Source organism: Psilocybe cubensis, chromosome 2 (genome assembly GCF_017499595.1).
Source record: "Psilocybe cubensis strain MGC-MH-2018 chromosome 2, whole genome shotgun sequence".
NCBI classification, from domain to species: Eukaryota; Fungi; Basidiomycota; class Agaricomycetes; order Agaricales; family Agrocybaceae; genus Psilocybe; species Psilocybe cubensis.
In genome coordinates, this window is record NC_063000.1 from 733440 (window position 1) to 750145 (window position 16706).

General features: G+C 47.7%; 6 protein-coding genes across 6 annotated transcripts; 3 read left to right on the forward strand and 3 right to left on the reverse strand.

The window, feature by feature from the left end:
• Nucleotides 1-900: 900 nt before the first annotated feature.
• On the reverse strand, nt 901-2157 carry JR316_0001735 (uncharacterized protein; the record flags this gene model as incomplete). Its single annotated transcript, XM_047887535.1, has 8 exons — nt 901-969; nt 1024-1044; nt 1105-1133; nt 1190-1394; nt 1445-1634; nt 1690-1813; nt 1901-1950; nt 2012-2157. The coding sequence occupies 8 exons, from the start codon at nt 2155-2157 to the stop codon at nt 901-903; spliced, it is 834 nt and encodes a 277-aa protein (XP_047752458.1).
• Nucleotides 2158-3059: 902 nt separating this feature from the next.
• JR316_0001736 (E3 ubiquitin-protein ligase dbl4) lies at nt 3060-5245 on the forward strand (the record flags this gene model as incomplete). Its single annotated transcript, XM_047887536.1, has 7 exons — nt 3060-3141; nt 3209-3369; nt 3422-4377; nt 4428-4596; nt 4657-4898; nt 4960-5059; nt 5126-5245. 7 exons carry the CDS (start codon nt 3060-3062, stop codon nt 5243-5245), a joined length of 1830 nt encoding a protein of 609 aa, XP_047752459.1.
• Nucleotides 5246-6804: 1559 nt separating this feature from the next.
• Nucleotides 6805-8073, forward strand: JR316_0001737 (uncharacterized protein; the record flags this gene model as incomplete). The annotated part of the gene is made up of 8 exons (XM_047887537.1): nt 6805-6950; nt 7018-7067; nt 7131-7254; nt 7329-7515; nt 7565-7769; nt 7853-7881; nt 7947-7967; nt 8026-8073. 8 exons carry the CDS (start codon nt 6805-6807, stop codon nt 8071-8073), a joined length of 810 nt encoding a protein of 269 aa, XP_047752460.1.
• A 539-nt stretch (nt 8074-8612) lies between these two features.
• JR316_0001738 (putative exonuclease) lies at nt 8613-10964 on the reverse strand (the record flags this gene model as incomplete). Its single annotated transcript, XM_047887538.1, has 7 exons — nt 8613-8971; nt 9024-9789; nt 9846-10033; nt 10095-10395; nt 10450-10515; nt 10579-10650; nt 10761-10964. The coding sequence occupies 7 exons, from the start codon at nt 10962-10964 to the stop codon at nt 8613-8615; spliced, it is 1956 nt and encodes a 651-aa protein (XP_047752461.1).
• Nucleotides 10965-11567: 603 nt separating this feature from the next.
• On the reverse strand, nt 11568-14140 carry JR316_0001739 (uncharacterized protein; the record flags this gene model as incomplete). Its single annotated transcript, XM_047887539.1, has 3 exons — nt 11568-11759; nt 11826-12917; nt 12980-14140. The coding sequence occupies 3 exons, from the start codon at nt 14138-14140 to the stop codon at nt 11568-11570; spliced, it is 2445 nt and encodes an 814-aa protein (XP_047752462.1).
• A 1656-nt stretch (nt 14141-15796) lies between these two features.
• Nucleotides 15797-16636, forward strand: JR316_0001740 (Lactoylglutathione lyase; the record flags this gene model as incomplete). Its single annotated transcript, XM_047887540.1, has 6 exons — nt 15797-15829; nt 15918-15977; nt 16036-16060; nt 16124-16225; nt 16291-16513; nt 16597-16636. 6 exons carry the CDS (start codon nt 15797-15799, stop codon nt 16634-16636), a joined length of 483 nt encoding a protein of 160 aa, XP_047752463.1.
• Nucleotides 16637-16706: the final 70 nt, after the last annotated feature.

Below are 16706 nucleotides of genomic sequence, written 5' to 3' on the forward strand. Positions count from 1 at the left end.
TGACAAAATGAAGTGACCGGTCTGAACCCTCCAAAAGGGGAAGTTATTTCCTCATTCGGCTTCATAGTGATCCACGTGCTCTTACCAATTTTTTTCGTGGGAACTAGCGCACGGACCATATTCTCCTGTATAAATAGTGGGCAGGATCCTTTTGTTACTCTTTAGAACATACTCAATCAGGATCTGTTTACAGAAACTGACCGAGTCTCGCATTTTTACAAATGCCGCATTCTTTAAATCCACTCGATGACATCCGCGCTATCTCGTTTGACCGAGAACATGGCCTCATCTTTTGATGAAGTCTCGATGAAGTTTGGTTCGCTTTTTTCTTGTCTCGCAAGAGGCAAGACAATTCGAACCAGCGAGAATAGCGTCTGTCTGATGGATTACTATTATTTTGTACTTTGTTTTCTATGTATTGTAGCAAATGTATTTATTTATGTTCAAATTTTTAAAAGTATGGTCATCACCTTGAAATAAGTTCTTAATATTGTGAGTTTTTAGCCTTCGTTTGTGGTGTTTATATAGGAAATATCAAGGTGCATTGTGTTTTGGGCGCTTAACTTGATCTTCAATGATACATTCTCTGTTGGTGATTCACTGAACTTCTGAAGTATGTAGGTTCGCCATGCATTCCATTGATTTGGCATTTATCTGCTATAGAAGCCCATTATATTGATTATAAGTAAAATTCCAATCAAACACTGATACGGTATGCCTGCGATGTCTGTGTCGCGCCCAGCGTCAATGTCAAAGGCTTTCAAAGAACGTAGAGCAGTTCACAAAAATAAATCAATGCCGACTGGATATGGAGCCCGGGAGCCCGGAAAATTTTCTGGACAACACCGGCTGTTGGATTATAATTTGTACACGTTTCCCGTCCATGCCCAGTCCGACCTATTAGTAATAGCCATATTGACTGGGGAAGAACACCGCCCTCATCGCGTTATTTGCGTGAACTGCCAGAGCCTGTACAAATATAACGGTGAGTACAATTCGTGAAATAACTGTTACCTGACTTACAAAATTATTTGTTGCCTGTATCTGCAGCATGTGTTCGATCATCAGTGACAACAAAAGAAGTGCCGGAACCGAACAGCTTACCATCCCCTGTTGTTGGTGATTCGCGATTGCTGTAGGACGCACATTTTTCAATATGCCGTTTAAAACGAATAAGAAAAATACGGACCTTGTTTTGATTCCTGTGTTGCAAAAGATGCTTTTAAATCTGCCAGTTGCTGAGCCATAGCATCGGGTAGATTCCAATGCATCATAATGGCGTTCGTTTGTGTATTTCGGAACTTGAGAAAGTAGTAGTTGACGTTCCACTGGCACAACGCGGATCCACGTTCGATTGTCCATGGCGGCTGGCGGTTGATATAGTCGTCCATGAGCTGGAAAATCATCAATGATCTGAATCTTGACGCGTCTGTGAAATGTGTACCTTTTCCACAGCAGTGTTTTCTGTCTCGTGGTCTGTGTAGTACGAGAAGCAATTTTTGAACATGAAAATCATGGTGCTGCCTTTGCCGAAGAGGATTCCATCCAGGGCACGGTTGAAAACATCGGGCCCTCCAACGCTGGCCTCGATCACCCGCAGATTCTTGATGTTCTCGTTCTCGAGGTATGAACTCCTGTCAGGGAGTATTATAATCCTTGTCTACGGTTGGAAGACTGATTTATACACACCAGGTGCCTCCAGACATAATAGCGCAAAAGTTTTTTTTGTTGGGACCAAATGTGATATATTCGGCGGCAGGCGTTGCATGCAACTTGCTGATTGCGTCTGGTGTGACCCGTGTATCATATTCCACTAAGAAGATAAAGCCTCCGTCGTCAGATATTTTTGGGTGGTGATAAAGGGTGATATGTGGGCGCCTGTGCTTGGCAATTTAATTACCTCGACTGCTATAAGCGTCCCTTGCCATAAATGCGCCGTCTGCATCGATGCTACATGAGTATGAGAGTCAGATCATGGAGTGGTGCGATCCAATTGAGCAAGTGTTCTCACCTCATCCACTTGATTTGGATTGCAGGCCATTTACTTATGGTCCCTTGTGCAGACGCCGGCATACCGGGTGCGTAATAACGCATCCCCAGGCCAATATAATAGATGTCGGGTCTGGGACCGAAAGCGATCACTGGAATATCCGACATTCTCTGAGAAACGGAGTTCAGGCTGAGGGAGAGGTAAACCTGTCTGGGCAAGTGGATGGGAGAGAGCAGGCTCAGAAGTACTGAGATGACGGCCTCCCGGTTTTCATATGCGCGGGATGATAGCCATCCTCATAGCGTGAAAAGCTGAAGCCTTCGGCAGAACAGGGAAAGTGACAAGCACAGCTCTCTTCGTGAGGTCGCCCCCTCTGTCGACCGCCCTTCCGGCACTGGCCTGCCAGAGTACTGTGGGTAAAAATATGTCAACGCCGCTTGGGGAATTCATCATGAATCGAAGAAGCCGATGAGCTTCATGTGGATTGTACATGATTTGAAAGACCCTTGCACATTTATGGTGTATGTTCGTGTATTGCAATGGTGATTGTTGATATATATATTGACTTGAGAAGACTTCGAAAGCATCGTAGTGGGATTGTCTGGAGGCACGACCGTAAGTGCAATGACCGCGCCCCGATATAACCGAATAAGTCGGCTCGCTGTTCAGATGCGGTTCTGACGCATATGTTCGTTTCTCCTATCAGCCAAAGGGAAGTCGGATCCGGACCAGTGGTCGTTGTCTATCCTCGAGCCGCTTTGCTCGAGGTTCTGAAAGGAGTTGAAGGTTGCCCCGAGGTTGCCTGCCCTCTGAAGATATAGCTAGTTCACATTGTAGTATTGAAGAGAAAGAGACTTACAATGTCCTATCTTGTCTTTGAATACAAAGTCAGAGAGGGATCAGGTCAATGTGACTCCTGGAATATCGTACAAGCCCAACTGTGGCGGCGGAGTCAGATCAGGCCACGTGACCGACTATAAGCGAAGGGAGGGGCTCGAAGAGCTTGTCCGTGAACCACCACCACCACGATCTTCACATTCTATCGCATTTAGCTTCTATAGTCAATATCATGGGATCAGACTACGAGTACTCCGACGACGATGGCGAGTATTACGATGATGAAGAGATGTTTGACGGCACGCAAGACGAAGGTCAGCATGTTGTCTAATCTATCTCATCTGGTTGCTTTTACCAATGGCATGGACGTAGAGGACTCAGGGGATGATGTAGATATGGACAATTTTGGTGACGACTTCAAAGTAGCGGGTAAGGGGAAGCGGAAATCATACGAAGTGGACTACGACTCGCTCAGTCAGCAAGCGGTGGAAAAACTCATGCAGCGAGATGTGGATCATATCTGTGGCATCTTTGGTGTAGATGTGAGTTCCGTATCTAATGTATTGGAAGACTAGTAGACTGAAAGATTTCCAGACTGACACGGCCAATTTGCTCCTGCGCCACATGAAGTGGAACAAAGAGCGCCTGATCGAGAAGTTCATGGATAACGCGACATCCGTGCTGGTTGCAGCAGGTGTGGCAGCTCCAGAACCGGCATCTCCACCAGCTCCTGTGCGTACACATAACAATTCGGCGCCAAATTCATCAACCACTCGCCGGCCTACTACACGTGGCTCAAAGCTTCTATCGCTCGCCTCTGGATCCAAATCAGCCAAGTCCCCTCCCTCCACGCCGAAGCCAATGCAACGGCAGTTATCAAAGAAGCAAGACGAGCCGTTTGTGTGTCAGATCTGCTTCAACGATGCGCCTGACCTCCAGACTCTGTCTCTGGGGTGCGACCACGCGTTCTGTACCGAATGCTGGACGGACTACATCGTCTCAAAAATTCGAGACGAAAGCGAGCACTCAATCCGGTGCATGGCTGAGGGGTGCGCCCTCGTCGCACCTGACTCTTTCATCCGATCCGTACTTCTTCCTGAGACGGGAGCGGATCCGGAAAAGCAGGAATTCAATGAGAAGACATGGTCGCGTTTACAAGAGCTCTTTGTGCGCCACTTTGTCGGCTGCAACTCGAGTCTCAAGTTTTGCCCGTACCCTTCGTGCACGAACACGGTATCGTGTCCGTCTGCGGCCTCAAAGTCGAGTCTGACGACCATAGTACCCACTGTGTCGTGCGGGGCACGTGGGATCGGGAACAGTGCCCAGGACCCGGCGCAGAGCCAACAGGCTAGCCTGGGGCTTCAGGGGAAAGAGCACAAGTTTTGCTTTGGATGCGATATTGAGAGCGACCACCGGCCGGTCATCTGCGGCGTCGCGAGAATGTGGCTTAAGAAATGCCGCGACGATAGTGAGACCGCGAACTGGATCAAGAGCAACACGAAGGAATGTTCTGCTTGCCAAAGCACGATCGAGAAGAACGGCGGTTGCAAGTGCGTAAATCAGTCTAAAAATTGATTATGATACTGATTTCATCTCCCAGCCATATGACGTGCAAGAAATGCAAACACGAATTCTGCTGGGTTTGCATGGGTCCTTGGAGTGAGCACGGTACTGCATGGTACTCCTGCAATCGCTTCGACGAGAAGACTGGCGTCGACGCTCGCGATGCTCAAAGCAGGAGTCGCGCGTCGCTCGAACGTTATCTCCACGTGCGTTTCATTTATTCCCTTCGCTCGCTTACATTTCCATTAATTACGTCTTTACCCCAGTACTACAATCGCTGGGCGAACCACGAGCAGTCTGCGAAGCTCTCTTTGGATCTCTACGCCAAAACGGAGAAGAAGATGGAAGAGATGCAGATCACTTCCGCGTTGACGTGGATCGAGGTGCAGTTTATGAAGAAAGCTGTCGAAGAAGTCGACAAGTGCCGCATGACCCTTAAATGGACGTATGCGATGGCCTACTATCTTGCGAAAGGCAATGAGAAAGAGTTGTTTGAGGACAACCAGAGGTTTGTATTCATTCGAACTGTATTCAACTTTTGGTCATTAAACGTTACTTTATATGAATAGGGATCTAGAGAAGGCGGTAGAAGACCTTTCAGAGCTCCTTGAATCCCAGATCGAGGCTGAACAAATCCCGACGCTGAGGCAGCAAGTCACGAACAAGACAGTGCGTCATTTCTTACACGAATCACGACTGACTGGCGAAATGCTAACTCATTGTCTTTGAAATCAGGTTTACGTGCAGAAGCGAAACGAGATCGTATTAGAAGATACCGCCAATGGATTCCTAGAAGGACGATGGAGGTGGAATGTACCTGTACCAGGCTTCGACGATCCTGTCGAGACTGCATAATTTTGTCCAGATTCAACCTGGACATTCCCATTTGTGGAGTTGTCTCAATCGTCGAGTACAGATCTGTCGGACGACTGCTTCAGAGTGTTTTAGCACCGTTTTTCTTGCATGTCTTTCTCTCCTATCATCACTATTTCTCGCTTTCATTTCCTGCTCTTCTGCCACTATCACTGTCCTTTCGCTGTTTGCGTTTTTTTGCTAATGTCACTAGTAGACCCGGTAACCAAATTTCTGTTTTTAGTTTTAAATTGTAGCTCTCTTGTATTTAGAAAATAACCAAGCTCACTGACTACACAACTTGAGAGGCTGTGAGGACATTGAAGGTTGGAGTTCGTGTGAACAGTCGTTCCCATGGCTACTTGAACTTTGTAAATGCCAACGAAAGCCATGTTCAACGCTTCATCTTAAATTCCGAAAGTTATTCTCTGTTAAAGACATTGATACAGTCATCTATTTCGAAGAGCGTATTTATATAAACGCATAACTCGGAGTGGTCAACAACGAGACAGCAACTATATTTGAGTCGTAAGGAGATATTGCACAATTAAGCGCCGTATAATACTTATCAACCCCGCTGGATATTCTCTCTGCAAGTACAAACAGAAAACGCACCTTCTGGGTTGGCTCAAAAACGTTCATCAGTGAGTTAGTAAAACTGTTAAATGAACTTGAATAGCCGCGTTCTCAGGATCATTATCATTGCATCAAGCTCTTGCAAGACTGGCACTGAACATGTACAGTGATTTGGCCGTTCTGGAACATCATATCAACATACTTGATACCTATAAACAAAAAAAATTGGGCTTTCCAAAGGAATTTTCACAGGTTTCTCCGGGACGGCTTCCAGGACCAACAGCTTAAATTGATCTGTCAAAGGTTGACTCTTGAACGATGGGAGCCAAAAAAGCAGGTCAAGTTCGACGTCGATTGATGCTCCGCACAGCAAATAACGGTAAGAGGACATCAGTAATCCAATGAAAGCATCATTGAGTTGCTCAATGATTAGAAGTGGGGTAAAATGTGGTCAATACTGGAACGATGATCAAAGGTAGGTGAGAAAAAATGTTGGAAATCGACAAACAGCACTCAAAAGGTCAAGTATATACAATGATTGATTTACAGCTGGCTGTACCTTAGTGAAAACTCAACGCATGTCATTGGAGTTTAGAATGATTCAGGTATAGCATAAACGAACATAGGAGGTGGAGCCAACCGAGTCAACTTGACATTCTTTCCGTTGTTCTATTTTTGGATGGGCAAATCAGTAATCTATTTTTATCGTCAACTACTCCTTCAACATTGACAACGCCGCTTGCAAACGTCTGTCCTGTGTTTGACTCCGAGCGCGACATGCATAGCACTCGCCAGCTGCGCACATTGCGTTAAATTGTATCACACAACATAGGCTTTAAGAATACGGGCGTTGGAGGAGGGTGGAAACGGTTATAAAATCGTCGTTTCAACCCGACGCGTTGAATTGCTAGCATTCATTCAAGCTCAACGACACAGCACACGTCTTAATCACCTACACTCTCAGTTCATCCCCCGCTGATAAAATAATGGCAAATGTTCCAGTAATTGCGTTTGGTCCTAATCCGGATATTTATTACATTGGACTGGGGCTACGTTATTACATGAGTGGCATGCCAGCGTCTGTACAAAACACGATTCAGAAGTGGCCTGCGATGCAGTTAAAGTGGATGAGGTAGGTATAATTCTCTAATTATTCTATAATTGACACACCAATTAATTCTACAATTCTGTCTCTGAAGCATTGATGTTGATGGAGCGTGGGCGGCACGAGATGGAGGTTCCCTTCGCAGTATGTGCAAATTAATACAAGCATTAATGAAATGGTCGGTCAACTAATAGTACTATGCTGCAGCTGAGTATGATACAACCATTACACAACCTGCTATAGATAAGATTGTAGCCTTCCCCACCGCTGAATATGTAACCTTTGGAACCACCAAAGATATGTACTGTGCCGTCACACCCGGCAATGGCTGGTGCGTTGAAATATTCCCTTGCTCGATTCATGCTGTTAGATGGGGAAACAATTCTAATTTTTTAACTCCTATAGGGGTGCGAGCTTGGAAGATGAGCAAATAGATAGTCTGCAACAGGTTAAGGCCTCCATGGGTGAACAATTGTTCGACCAGACACTCAAAGGCATCGTTTTCGGAAAAGGAATGACAATGATCTTCCTCTTTAGTGGTTCCTTTAGCTATTACACCGACAGAGAGGCTGAGGGCAGCCAAATGGAGAGTGTATGTCGTCATATCTTTGTATAAAAGTAGGCGCTGATCATCTCTACAGCTGCTCAACGAATACATTTACCGCCAGCCATCGTGGACTGTCGAACCCGGCTCAGTTCTGTGCCCATGGAGCATTGACTATTATTTCCTCAAGTTTAAAAATCCCCAGACCGGGGAGATCAAGATGCATTGGAACCTGCCACCAACCATGGACGCTAATTTAGCCGATCTTCAGGCAACGTTCAATACACCAGAGGCACAGCAAGGTACGTCCAAATTTCCCCAGTGTGCTGTCCGTCAAGGTCAGGTCAGGTATACTAATATTTATATTCAAATTTCAATCTACTAGCAATCGCTAATCGTCAACAACTCGGACTGGTAAGGATTGCGATCTCGTTAGAGTTGAATTTATTCTCATTATTAAACGGATTTTTTTATTACAGGTTCAGGCTATAAGCAACTATGTACGTCTACGTTTCAGAGAAGTTAGATAATTTGTCAAAGATGCTGACTTGAATTTAGAATGTGTCGTTATCGGCGGCGAATGCGTTAAGGCAAACGTGGTGGTGAAACGGCATTTCTCTTCTCTTTCTCTTTAGCCTCGAATGTGCACAATGTAAAACCCGATAGGGCATGCTATTTAATTATTATGTATTGCTGGAATTGTCGAAAATATTCTATCTCCATTACTTACATTAAAATGACTATTGCTCAGTGCCCTTGCGAGTTCTAGTGCCTGTTGAGAAAATCCGTATAAAAATAGAACATAAAATCTGTGAGTGGACAAAATAAAAAGAACCACAGCACCCAGGATTCCCGCGTGGTCCCCCACCGTGGTACTAACAGGGCGGCACACTGTTTAACTGCGCAGATCGGACGGGATGCGGTGCTTTCAGTGTCCTATGGCCGTGGATATCTGTACAAGTCGGTACCCAACCATATCCCTACATTTTTGACCTCAATCAGCGCAGGCAGAGAGCGAGAGTTTACAACATATTATAAACTGTATTTCTACCCAACAACAATACAAAGTCAATGAACTCTCAGGAACGTACATTCCTAATCCTAATCAAGTGAAGAAAAAGAGAAGTATCCTTGTGGGACAACTACTACTGTTTTATCCCAAGGAAAAGCAGACCTCTCCGTGCAAGCTCGACAGCCTCCTCCAAATCCCTACCCTCACTGGCCGACCATGTCAAGCCAGCTAGGCGCATTTCTTCTGGAGTCTTACCACTCTTGAGTGCGGTGTCGAACGCGTTCTTGCGAGCGTTCAGAATTGACATCCGGCGAGGGTCTGAATGACCAGTAAATATCACGACAGCAGACCGCGGTGGGAGATTGGCGTGCAGAGTTTTCAGATGTTTATTGAGCTGTGTAAGGACAGGCGCGAGTTCAGTTGCTGAAGGAGGTGGGTCGACGGTGGTAGGAGAGGGAAGAGGTCCGTCCGCTGAAGCCTTGGGCGTTACCCCTGAGATGCAAGTTAGCAATAACAAAATTTGCTTCATTCCAAAAGTACGCACATCCAAGCGCATTGGCCAGTGCCATAAACCGGCCAAACACAAACTGATGAGACGGGATGGCATTCAAAAGGCCCTCCAAAATCTCATCGTCACTCTTGCACCCAATCGCCGTATTCGCCTTCGCGCCATGCATAACCGACGGGTTCCCATGGTCCACCACCGCGCTCTTCACCCCACCCACCACGCGGCCGTTCTTCGCAGTCGAACGCGCCATGCGCTCAAAAATGGACTCAAAGTCGATTTTGAACTCGCCGTATCCAGGCCCGTTCTCCATCTTCTTTTTTAGCAGGTCGAGGCACGCCCGCGCGTCTTCTTCCGGGTCGTGTCCGCCCTCGCCGCGCGTCTGGATCTCGCGCCCGCACCATTTCTTCGTGAGCCAGGCAAGGCCCGGTTTCAGTGGCCGGCCACGCGGGTGGTGGTAGATGAGTGCGGTGTCGATGCAGCGCGGGTGGCAGATTTTGAGGGCTTTCAGGTCAGACTCAAGGGAGTGCCCGAGGAGAATGGGGGTAGGGGGTGGCGGTTCTGTTGTCGTAGACGATGAGAACGGGTTGGGGGCAGGTGGGGAGAGGAGACGGAGAACGTGTGCTTGAACTTGGGCCAGTGTTGTTGTCACTGGACCGAGAGCTTCTGCTGTGATACCTGACCATCGCGTGAGGTAGTCGGTGATTGGCTTTGTGGGCTTCACCAGCTGGTCGTAGATGACGATGCCGGTGTTATAGTCAATAATACAGACTCTCGTCAGCTCTTTTCCGTCCTCCGTCAAGCACTATGCATAATATTAGCCAAAAAGACGAAAATAGAACGAACTGAAGAACAACGTACCATCTCGCAATCGATGGCGTATATCTTTTGCTTCTCCTTATTTTCGTTTCCTGTAGGCTGGGGCGTCTCCATCCACCCCGTCGGTTTCTCAAACACGTCGGCCATATAGGAAGGTATAGGATAGTCATTTTCGATCATCTGTTCCAACGTTAGCAGATACTGCGTCGGATCCGTTTTGTTGAGCTCTGCTGGAAACAAACCCCTGCTTTAGCCATGCAGAACGGACCAATCAATTAACGAGCAACTCACATTGCACTCTCTGCGTAAGCCTCCGCTTCTTTTCCTCGCCGCTAACAGGCCCTGTGAAGAATGTGCTGAGCACACTATGCATTCGCGTCTGGTCGCCCGGCGCACGTGTTGGGCACGCGTGGCTAAAGGTGGTGGCAATGAAGGGTATACTGGCGGTATCAGCCGTCGACGGCAGAAGGGGTATTGATAGTGGTAGATTAGGGTTCTGTGTCGCCGAGGTGGGGAGAGGAGGCAGGGAGAGCAATTCAGGGGTGAGTCCTGGCACGAGCAGTGCGACGACCTTTTGGACCATGTTCGCATTCTGCACCAGTGTTCAACAGCCTAGCCTACACTTTTAATATACGATAGTACTCACATCTATACGTAGCCAATTTGGTGGTGGTGCATCCGCGATAAGATGCAGCACGAGATCTCTGACATCCTACAAAGTCCGCGTTAACGAGTCTTCCAATTACAATACTTTAATCCAACTTGGAAAACCCACATCGATGTTAATAGCATGGCTCCGTTTGACAATCTCGTGGTTCGAGTACATGAACCGAGGTTGTGTGGTCTGCTGCAAATGATATGTCGGTAAGTACATGATGTACAGGTACCAACCAGGGAATGCATGGCTTTCCTGGGCTTCGCCTGACCGGTTAAGTTATATAAGGGAAGAATACACACTTCGACTTTGCCCTCGTTCTTTGACGCCTTTTTCTTCTTTCGTTTCTCCACCTTGGTCCATTCTTCGCCGTTTGCCTGGTCCGCTGCGGTTGGTGGTGGTACTGGCGGTGTTGCCTGTGCTGGTTTTCCATTTTCAAGCTTGGCCTTTTTCGTGCTCAGAGACTGCGTTTCGACAGACGCCATCTCGGACTGTCCGCGTTTCATGGCGGGGCAACGTTGAAACCAAGTCGTTCAGAAGAAATAGCCCCCTGAAAGACTTTCAACGCGACGCAGGGCGCTTAAGAGTTTGTAAAAGAAAGGTAATCCAAGAAATTTAGAAATTTGAAGAATCCAAGTGTAAGCGGAAGTTGCAGCCAAACAAGCACAACTACATCTATTCGGCGTTGTAACTCAGTGACGAGCGACGAGTTCAAATTTCGACGGAAGGAATTGATAAAAAGTTGTGTTTTCATTTGTGCTTGAGAGAAGGTTTGATATGGGATACATGGGCGAGAGGAGAGAACATATTTGAATGTAATAATGTAAACTATGTACCAATTAAAAAGAGCAAAAGGAGGAAAGCCGTCGTGAATGAAGCATAAAGAGGGCATCACAAACATGATCATGAAGGCAAGATAACTTGTTTTTCCGAAACTTGGGAGCCGACAATGCAAGAGGTTAAAAAAAAAACAGAACGAAGAGGTGAGTCCACTTTGGCACAAAGAAAAAAGGAACCGATAAATGAAACAAGAAGAAAAAGACAGAACGAAATAATAATAATAACGGAGGTTCCAAAAAATGGACACAAAAACGCAGTCGCAATTCTGTTCAGAGTTCATCTTCAGGATCCCATTTTGAAATCTTATCGAGAGGACGCCAGTAGTACTGTTTGTACTTCTTCGTCTCACTTCGTTTGGCCGGGCGAGGCATCATAGCTTTGATAAGCGCAGCTCTCTCCTGGTCTTCATCCAGCTCAGGCACATAGAACCATTGAGCTTCCAAAGGTCGATCTGCGTCGTCCTATTTGAAAAAGAAAAAACCCAATAAGAACCAAGGCAGTGAAAAAATACGCAAAAAACAACAAACCTTGCCACTGCTCTCAACTTTCCCAAACAAACCTGACCCTCTCCCAGCTTCACCACTATGCAGAACACGATCAAAGAGCCTCATCCACTCCTTATCCGACCTCTGGCTTTTCAACGCCGGTTGCGACTTCATAACCATCTTAAACAACGTGCTAACCGCCAACGACGAAGCACGCGACATCGCCATCGTCTCAATCAGGAGCCCGCACACCTGCGCATGGAGCGCCGCCGTTTCTGGGTCCAAAGGCCCCTCCGACGCCGCACCACGCCCAGCTTCGACGTCAGATTCACCTGCGCTGTCGTCTAGGTAGCTAGACGACGCACGGCGTCGACCGGAGCCACGAGGCGCTTTCCCGGCCCGTCGCCCACTCGAAGAAGAGGCAGAAGGCTCTCCGCCGCTCCGCTTTTTCCTCTTGCCCTTGGTAGCAGCCTCCACCTCGGACGCAGTATCTTTCTCTGTCGCCTCAGACTCAACCTCGACTTTCCGCTTCACCACCGTCTTTTTCCTGGGCATCTGCTCTGTGGGACCAGCATTCACTTTTGAGCTGTCAGAAGCGGGGAGGCTGGTATGGGTGGGAGCGGTCTCGTTCCTGAGTTTTCCGCCAGTCTCGGTCTTCTGCTTCTTCTTGACAGGCTCTTCAGAACCTTGTTCCTTTTTTCTCTTATCGGCGTGAGCCTTTGTGGCACCAGAATGAGGTAATGAAGAATACGGGCCATCGTTTTCCTTCGACGCATTCGATCTCTTCTTCTCGACAACAGTGACGTGCTCGCGCGCCTTGCCTTTCTCGGCTGACGAAATCGTAGGAACAAGGATTTCGTTACTGGGAGGCGCCACAGAAAGAGATGGCGTTGATTCTCCCGGCAGAGAGACAACGGAGGGGACCGAAGGGGATGACACGGATGCTTTTTGAGTTGGCGATACGGTCTCGACTAAGGGTAGTTCCGGATCCTTAGGGGCGGGTGTAGGCTCTGGATCTTGAGAGGTTGAAATAGACACTTCCGCAGAGGCCGGGGACGGTGACTTTGATTTAGCTTTAGAGTCCGAAGAGGAGGAGGATACTGGTACTGAGGTTGGAGTGTCTTCAGCCTTAGCCTGCACCCAATAAACACATGCATGAGAAAATAAAACGATGGGAAAAGATTCAAGGAACTGACAAAATCGTGTAGCACGCCTGATACTGTAAGCGGCTCCCAAGTGCTTTCATCATCGTCATCATCTGGAAGCTCCGATAACGGCGAAGAACTTCCATTACCCTCCGACTGGTGACCAAACGATAATGGGGACACCGATCTTGACATCCGGGCAGCGGAAAAGCTGACCGGAGACAGAGGCGGGGACGAAGGCGGCAGAGGGGACGATAGAATATCGTGTTCATCTACGTCCATGCTGCTCTCGCGATCGCTCGTAAGAGAGGGCACGGTATGCGGCGATTCGACTTCTTCCTCTTCTGTGACATTGCTGGCCGGACAGGATTCCTCGACGGCGGATGCGGGGGTGGAGGTCGAAGCAGATGGCTCAGTCGTACGATCAGATAGATCCTGCACCGGAGGTAGCACGAAGGTAGTTTCGGGGAGAGAAGTAGATGGGGCAGGTTCCGAGATGGTTCTTGAGTTGTTCAATAGTGTTGGGGTAGCAACTCTGGACAATGTGGGGGCGGATTTCCGGTTTTGCAAAATGGAAGGAGCGGGCTTGAAAGGCATGGGATTACTTTTCCATTGGCCTCGTTCCGCAGAAGTGTGAAAGAAAGTCCGGCGGTTTCCTGCATATCCAAACAGAAAACTGTCCTCGTCCTCCTCCTGCCCATCTTCCTCGCTGTCGGTGTCAATCCCCGAGCTCCGACCTGGCGCGCTGTCACTGGTGTGTTCAGAGTCCGCATCGGGGATATCAATATCAACATCTTCGGAATATTCAGACGTGTCAAAATCTGAAGTTGGCGGATAATAGGACTCCGTTGAATATCCCGAACGGTTGGAGTCGCGGGTGTATGCTGTTGGAGAATACTTGATGTGCTCGCTTCTTGGGTAGCGGTGACCCCATGACGATGACGGATCCTCCAAATTTTCTCCAGCTCCATGGTAAGCACCATCTGAGTTGATTTCCGGGCTCGACCTTATGTGCGCGTAGCTGTAGGTGTGTCTTGTTGTATACGGAGTCCGTGGTGGGGAAGACGAGCGCGGTGGTGAACTTGAAAAGCTACTGTAAGGCTCATAGCGAGCTGACCAATTCTGTGAGGGTTTTTGGTGCATATCCTGGCTGTAATACGATTTCCTGGCCTGTCCCATGGGCATTGGGAGGGACGGGACTGGGTTTGACATGAGTGTTGTGGTGATAAGAGGACTGTCACGTGCAAGACCGCGTCCGTTGTGTAAACGCGTTTTCGTCCGGAGATTGAATCCATACAGACTCCGCGCGGTCATAGGACGCGTCGGTGTCACGAGACGTCAAGTTTCCCCTTTCTACGCACCCTTCCAACGGATGGAGTGCTGAAAATAGGGTCGCTGGAACCTAGACACGTAACACAGGCGTTAGGATGAGCTGGAAGGGCGGAGAAATATAAGCTAGAACTCACCATCCACGCTGCATTGCTAGTGGATCTCAGATCAGAGGCTGAATGAGCGGCATGCGCGATTGGAGAAAATTGTATATCTGGATCCTTCAAGCTTTTACAGCAACAGGTCCAAACTGGCCGAGTGGACGTAATGAGTGACGAAAGACGGCCTAGATTTGTACTTAAAGCTGGCACAAGTGCAGACGATGAGGATAAACTGACCTCAGAGATTCATACCGGTATAGAAGCTGGTATCCATCGAGTGCTACAATTCCTAATCCAGATAGGAAATAATGCGGCGCGTGAAAAAAAATCACGCGATGACGCAGGATCCGTTGCACACAAAAGCTCACGGACTACCCAAACTAACAGCTATCTGTGTGGGATTGAGTGGAGTTTAATTGAATTGAAAGATATGGACTTTTGAGGGAACACAGAAGAGGAATTAGGCGAGCCTCAACAAGAATATAGCGCCCAAATGCAGTGGTTCTTGGTAAGCGCCGCACTATGAAGTCGTCGCGGACGGGACACAGCAGTTCCGCTAGGTGGTCGATCGCCTTGTGGGGTATCTGATATCAAGGTATGAAATTGTGCAATGCTCGAGATAAGATATAAACATACCTTTGTATATAGCGAGACGCTTCAGTATGTGGGGAGAGGTAAAATCTGCGACGAACGAATACACAGCCCGAGACCGAAATAAACGTTGTTGCGAAGTGTAACGAGGGAGTCTCAAATGTCTCCGACAAACTCCAAGGTTACATCTGGCTTAGGTGTCTTTAAGGTGTTCAAAAGCCTGCTACGATAACTGTAATATTATTTTCAGAAAACAATCTAACCGAACAATAACGGTGTTCAGACATACCGGACTGAAACTACAGAGCATTTTGGGCGATACTCGTACTAGGTAGGCCTCAACATCCTGAGAAAGAGTAGACATATGCATCGAGATCAAGTATGCAGTTTTAGAGGTCATTCCAAGGCTCTAGACCAGTGGCAATTGCGTTTGTAGGTGAAAGTAAGAGTAAGAAAGAGAGAATGAGGGCGGAACCAGTGCAAATGACAAGTTGCGATCAAAACCGCCGTGTAGCACGCCCCTGGAAATCAGGATAGCGTAATCCGATCAATTGAGCGGCTTCCCGGCATACCCCTATCTGTCTAATCTCTTCACATCTCCTTCACAAAGAGCCCATTGTTCAATGAATTGACTGTCTTTTGCGTCTTGAAATTTTGGATTTGGCGAGATAAGATAGTCTTAGTAAAACGATGCCTTATTTTACACAAGAGAATGCCTCGCAAGATCGTCTGAGAATTATCACACCCGGATATCATGTGTCGTCATCAATATTTTTAGCGGAGGCATAAATATCGAGGGATAAGATTCGATTATCCCAAGTCATTTCACTTCTCCACTCCCACCACAATGCCTCGCAACGCAGAAACAGCTAGCTACAAGGTTCGTCGTTAAATTGGTGTCATCGTTACTGCAATCGGCTTACTATCGTTCCTTTGAACCGATCTCGTTACTTGTGTTTTGAATCCAGTTCAACCACACCATGATCCGCATCAAGGATCCCAAGGTGTCCCTTCCTTTCTACCAAGATGTGAGATTACACTGCATGCTCGTATAGAAGATCTTGACCGACATACTCCTGAAACTAGGTCATTGGAATGGAGCTCCTCGCAGGTGCGGCCGACTTCGGGACAAAAACCGAAGCATGAGCATCACAACTGACTCCTGACCATGCAGAGAAGAAATTCGAAACCTTCACACTCTACTTCCTCGCGTTCAACCACGACGGAAAAGATCTCACCCCTGAAGAGAAGAACAAACAGCGTTTCTCCCGGGAAGGTACGCAGTTAACTCAAATACGACACGTTACATCATAATCATCTCACATAAACACTACGCGCCAGGTGTTCTCGAGTTAACGCACAACCACGGTACTGAGTCCGATGCTAGCTTCCAGGGCTACTCCAGCGGGAACTCAGACCCCGGCAGGGGCTTTGGCCACATCGCAATCACCGTTGGCAACATCGAGGAGGCTTGCGCACGCTTTGAGCGCCTCGGCGTCCCTTTCAAGAAGAGGCTCACTGACGGAACGATGAAGAACATTGCTTTCATCCTTGACCCCGATGGGTAAGTAAGAGTAGTTCTTTCCTGCAAATTTCTTCTTTGAGTTTGATGCATATTGGATTTTCACTGACTAAACGATACATTAGTTACTGGATTGAGGTTGTCCCTGGCTCTCTCGAAATCTGAAGCCAGTCCATTGAGAAGAGGAAGACGAGACTTTAACCTGAAGATATTACAACTAAATAAATGTATTATT